General features: G+C 58.4%; 1 protein-coding gene across 1 annotated transcript; it reads right to left on the reverse strand.

Moving 5' to 3' along the window:
• Positions 1-651: 651 nt before the first annotated feature.
• Positions 652-4,995, reverse strand: Gtpbp3 (GTP binding protein 3, mitochondrial). Its single transcript, XM_005370610.2, has 9 exons — positions 4,490-4,995; positions 4,104-4,351; positions 3,908-3,994; positions 2,964-3,166; positions 2,738-2,810; positions 2,501-2,644; positions 2,234-2,399; positions 1,546-1,830; positions 652-1,359 (listed from the first exon to the last, which is right to left on the reverse strand). Exons 1-9 carry the CDS (start codon positions 4,540-4,542, stop codon positions 1,134-1,136), a joined length of 1,485 nt encoding a protein of 494 aa, XP_005370667.1. The 5' UTR covers positions 4,543-4,995; the 3' UTR covers positions 652-1,133.
• Positions 4,996-5,046: the final 51 nt, after the last annotated feature.

Consider the following 5,046-nt stretch of genomic DNA (forward strand, 5'->3'; position numbering starts at 1 on the left):
CAACATTCAGTTTAGTTTTCTCTGCCTACCTAAGTTCTGCCCTATCAACAGGCCGAGACAATTTCTTTATTCATTAATGGTAATCACAGCACACAGAGGGGCTCCCACATCAGCCCATTGCTTTGGGGAAGGTCCAAGGCCCTTCCTACTATATCTAGGCTGAGTTAGGTATCCATCCAAAGAGAATGGGTTCACAAGTACAAGCAGTAGGGATAAATCCTGGTGCCTCTGCCAGTGGCCATACAACTGTCACCCACATTCAGAGAGTCTAGTTTGGTCCTATGCTGGTTCTTTTCCTGTCAGGCTAGAGTAAAAAAAAAGCACAGGTTGTTCTCCCACAGGACTCGGGTTTAATTCCCAACATCAGCATATCAGCTCACAACCGTCTCTAACTCCAGTTTCCTGGGATCTGATATCTTCACAGACAATAAAGCTAAATAAATTATATGCACATATATAAACGGAACAATGTGCTGCCAAGCCTGAGATCCACGTCACCACGTCACCACTGCAGAGGAGTCCTGAAAGCTCCCCTCTGACCTCCCTGTCTGTGCTGTGCCCATAAACGAACTTTAAGAAACAGAATGCTCAGTAGAGCCAGGTCTGACTGCAGCAATGGGTTCCAATTAGTCGCTTTTTGCATTGACCAGAGGCGATAATAAATAAATATATTTGATTGACATATGAGAGATTGACATAGGACACGTCATAGAGAGAACACAGAGGCAAACTTCTCGAAGGTAAGGCTGACTGGTCCTCTTGAACTGACATTTCTGGACCACCCAAACTCTTCATGCTCCTGTGGTGCTTAAAAACTATGAAGCCAGGGGCGTGGCTCAGGGTGGAGCCCCTGTCTAGAGTCCCCCAGTGAGAGGCTGGGGGCATGGTTCAGGGTTGGAGCCCCTGTGAGGAGCTGGGGCGTGGCAAGAATTTCATCTCCAGCACTATGTACACTTGGCATGGTGAGAAGGCCTTAATCTCAGCAGCCAAGGGGTACCCATCCTGGGATCCCTGGCCTGTCTCCTGCTCACTGTGGAGGGAATAGGCTTGAGGGCTGGGGACCCCAAGTGCTCACCTGCTCTCTGCTGCCATCAGTGGGAACTGAGGCCCTAGGTCCCATCCAGCTCTGACCCTTACTTGCCCACACAGAAGTCCCGGAAGATGAGGTCCAGGACCTCTTCAGTGCCTCCTCCTCCTGTGAGGTAGCTCAGGTGCCTCCGAGCCCGACGCAGGGCCTCGGCTGCCAGGGCCAGGTCTGTGGTTGCCTGGTAGTGGCCCAGGGCATCCAGGCAGCTCTGGAGGTGATGCTGGTGCCTAGCTCGGGTCAGGAGCGGTGGTCCTGTGGATGGGTCCCCACACCTGCCAGAAACAAGACTTGGCATTTCACTTGGCCTGTGCAGCCACCTTTTGAACAGGCCCCCCCAACTGTACTCCTTTTGCAGAGAGAGATACTGAGGCTGAGGGACAGGCATGAACCCAAAGCCAGCAGCTCTGCCTGCACCTGAACTTGAGTTGGAGTGCGGAAGGGGGCCAAGGGAGACTCACACGGCAGCCAGCTCGGTCTTTAGGGCCTGCAGGAGGCCATCCAGCCCAGCTCCGGTGAGGCAGGACAGCAGCAGGTGCGGCATCCCTAATAAGGCAGTGTCGCTGGCGGGGGGACTAGTGGGAAGCAGGTCAGATTTGTTGAGCAGCAGCAGGAAGCGCTGTCTGCCGCTGTTGGGGCTCTGCGCTGCCAGTGGGGCTACCACATTGTCCAGGAAGCTGCAGCAGGAGGGGGAGGCCAGGTCGGAGGCATCCAGGACCCCCAGGATGATGTCAGCCTGCTCCAACCTGGGAAGGAAGGAAGCCACGTTGTGGGGCACAGTCACGGAAGCCTAGGATGGCCCTGTGGGTGACGAGCAGAGGAGGGGTGCACCTGAGGGAGGGACAGGCACTGCAGGGTGGAGGCAGGGGCTTGGCCAGGTCTGTTAGGGAGCATGGTTGGGGCACAGCAGAGGAACTGGAGGTCAGAGCCTCTGGTGGAGAAGGGTTTGAATGATGCGGGAGACAGGGTGGGTGGGGCAAAGAGGGGGAGCGGAAGGGAAGCCAGCCAAGCTTGCATCTCAGTCAAACTACGAGGCTCCCCGTACCCCTGGCTTTGGGGGAACTCAAAATTTTTTGTTTCAGGAATAATGAAATAGACTAGAGGGGAGAAAAAGACCCCAGGTGGCTTTGTCCCCAGCCCTGCACCCACCGCTGGTGAGCCCTTCGCACGCCCTCCTGCTCAGCCACGCCCACGCCTTCCCGCAGCCCAGCAGTATCACTCAGCAGCACAGGGAAGCCAGCCAGGTCCACAGGCGTCTCCAGCACATCTCGGGTGGTCCCTGGCTCTGGGGACACGATGGACACGGGCTTCTGGCCTGAAGGTGGACAGAGTGTGATGAAGGGCAGTAGGGTGAAGGTAAGAGGCCCCACCTTCCCCCTACAGCCCTGCCCAGGAGTCTGCCAGAACCCCACATACTGAGAAGATTCACCAGACTACTCTTGCCCGCATTGGGGGGTCCAGTGACCACAACGTGCGCCCCCGAGCGGAGCCTCTGACCACGCCTGGCATCTCGTAGGTGGGAAGCCAGTGTAGCCTCCAGGGTTCGAACGTCTCTGTCCACTGAGAGAGGGAGAAGTTAGGCTGAGGAAAGGCGATCAGGAGGATCTCTGGGGTGCTGAGACGCCAGCCCCACCCTCTCAAAGACAGACATACCCTGCTCCAACACATCCTCTTCCAAACTGCCGTCCTCTCCGAAGTCAATATAGGCTTCTACATGGGCCAGAGCCTGGGAGGAAGGCGAAGACGTCATGGGTGCTCCTGGGAACCCACGGTCCTCCTCTAAGCCCAGTTCCAGCTTGACCTAAGTGACCAGACTGGCATTTCACAGGTCTAGAGCTTTTCTAAGGATGGGATGGACGGGTGAGCAAGCAGGTCTTGCCTTGGTGAGGGTCTTGGCCCAGCCTCGGCACAGTTGGCCCAGCTCCCCATCCAGCTGCCTCAGGGCCTGGCGCCGCTGGGCCTCAGTTTCTGCGTGGATCAGATCGGCCAGTCCCTCCACTTCAGTCAGGCTCAGCTTTCCGTGGGCGAATGCCCTTCTGGTGAACTCCCCAGCCTCAGCTGGTCGCAGTCCTGGCACACTACCTGAAAGCATCACAAGGCCCAGGCTCCTGATCCCAATGGCAGGTTCCACACGGTTTCCAGGTTGGCGCCCCGCCCCCACTGTATGGACAGTCAGGAAGCTGGCTGGTTCCCAGAGCTGGACTCGGATGGGTATGACCCAGGTACCATGCCTGGGGGTTAGTTAGGAGATGTCTGTCAGAACCCAGGCCAGCTGCTGCTCAGGTCACCTGCAGCTGCCCCTTCCACATAGGCCTACACAGACAGACTAGAAACCATTAGAGGTCTCCTGTGGCAAACCGGTTTGTCGGACACACAGTTCCTGGAAAGGCAAGACCCTCCCTGCCTCCACCACCCAGCAATCACAGGCAGGCTGGCTGTAAGCTGGTACTGTGGGCCACTCAGTCAGCTCCCTGCATAGGATCTAGCCCTTCCTCAGAACAACTGCCACCAAACATATACCCTGCTCCCGAGTCAGCTGTCCTCACAGGCCTCCCTATACTGCAGTCTGCCTATGGCATTAATCGTGTGTGTGTGTCTGTCCGTCCAGGAAGTCAGAGGACAGCTTGCATAAATCACCACAGAGATTGCGGGATTGGAACTCAGCTCGGGCTTGGCAACCATCACCTTATCTGGCAGAGTCAGCAATCTAGAAGGACCACGTTAATGATAAACCTCTTCCCACAAATGACATTCTCTATCTTGTAGCCGACACCAGAGATCTTTCAGTCTCCCCGGGAACAGTGTCACAAAACAGAGCCTCACCCAACGCCTGCAGGACGCCGCTGACCACCGCGGGACCTCCGTGCATGTGAAACTCCACGCAATCCTCACCCGTGAAACTCCGGGGGCCTTGTACGGCAAAGAGCAGAGTCAGACGATGGGCACGGCCCGGGCTGACTCCCGGAGGGGGCTGAGGCTGGGCCACTAGCGCTGTGGGATCCTGGATCGAGCCCCTCACCTGGAAACCAGAGGACGAGCGCGCGGTCCAGCGGCTCCCCGGAGAGAGGGTGGCGGAGAAGGTACAGGCGGGCGCTGCGGGCCGGAGGTGGCTCCCGGGACGCCGTGAGGCTGCGGAGCGCGATCCCGCTGGCCGGGCCACTGGTGCGGATCACAGCGATGGCGCAGCGGCCCTGGCCGGAGCTGAGCGCGAAGATGGTGCTCTCGGGGGTCCAGGACCCGGCGCCGCTGCTCCGGCGTGCGCACAGCCTGGGGGCCGGGAAGTAGACAAGTAAGCGCACTCCGGACGCCGAGCCTCGGAGTGAAGGACCGAGGGAACGTCGCCCGGGGATGCCCCGGGGCCTAGAGCAGCGCCCCCCGCAGTGACAGCGGGTCTGTCCCACCCACCTGCGGGGCGCCCGCGCTGCCCGCATCGCCAGGGCACTCAGCCCGCGCCACATGAATTTCCAACCAGCCAGCTCCCTGCCCGACGTCCCTGCGCGGCTTCAAGTTCCGGGAGGAAGTCCCGCCCCTTCGCGGCGTGACTGGCAGTGCGCCCAGCGACTCTCCACTACCATTGACCGTGGTTTCTATTGGTTCACACAAGGGAAACCAAGGGGGTGTGCGCAGCGCAAGAGTGTCCCCCGGAAATATGAGGCCCAAGTTTTTGGTTCTTAGACCGGCTGGGAGCCGAGACAGTGTGAGGAAGAAATCCCAGGCTGTCACAGGGAGAAGGCTCGCGTCTCGTTCTTCCCTTGTGTGCATAGCTTTAGAGGCGCCAAGAAGCTACGTGTGCAGTTTCACTTCTAGAAGAGGGCAGCTCAGCTGGCAAAGGCCTGAGAACCCGAGTTTGAGCCCCGGGACCCCGCTTAGTGAAGGATGGCAGACTTGTGCAAGTTGTTATTAGACCTCCGAGAGAGAGAGAGAGAGAGAGAGAGAGAGAGAGAGAGAGAGAGAGAGAGAGA

Source organism: Microtus ochrogaster, unplaced genomic scaffold (assembly GCF_000317375.1).
Source record: "Microtus ochrogaster isolate Prairie Vole_2 unplaced genomic scaffold, MicOch1.0 UNK81, whole genome shotgun sequence".
Classification (NCBI taxonomy): domain Eukaryota; kingdom Metazoa; phylum Chordata; class Mammalia; order Rodentia; family Cricetidae; genus Microtus; species Microtus ochrogaster.

Excerpts from the sequence above, each read along its gene's own strand:
- Gtpbp3 (XM_005370610.2), bottom strand. The coding sequence starts at position 4,542 with ATGTGGCGCGGGCTGAGTGCCCTGGCGATGCGGGCAGCGCGGGCGCCC. Across the intron at positions 3,995-4,103 it reads GCTCGTCCTCTGGTTTCCAG|GCCCCCGGAGTTTCACGGGT; the intron begins GTGAGGGGCTCG and ends TTGCCGTACAAG. Across the intron at positions 1,831-2,233 it reads GTGCGAAGGGCTCACCAGCG|GTTGGAGCAGGCTGACATCA; the intron begins GTGGGTGCAGGG and ends CTTCCTTCCCAG.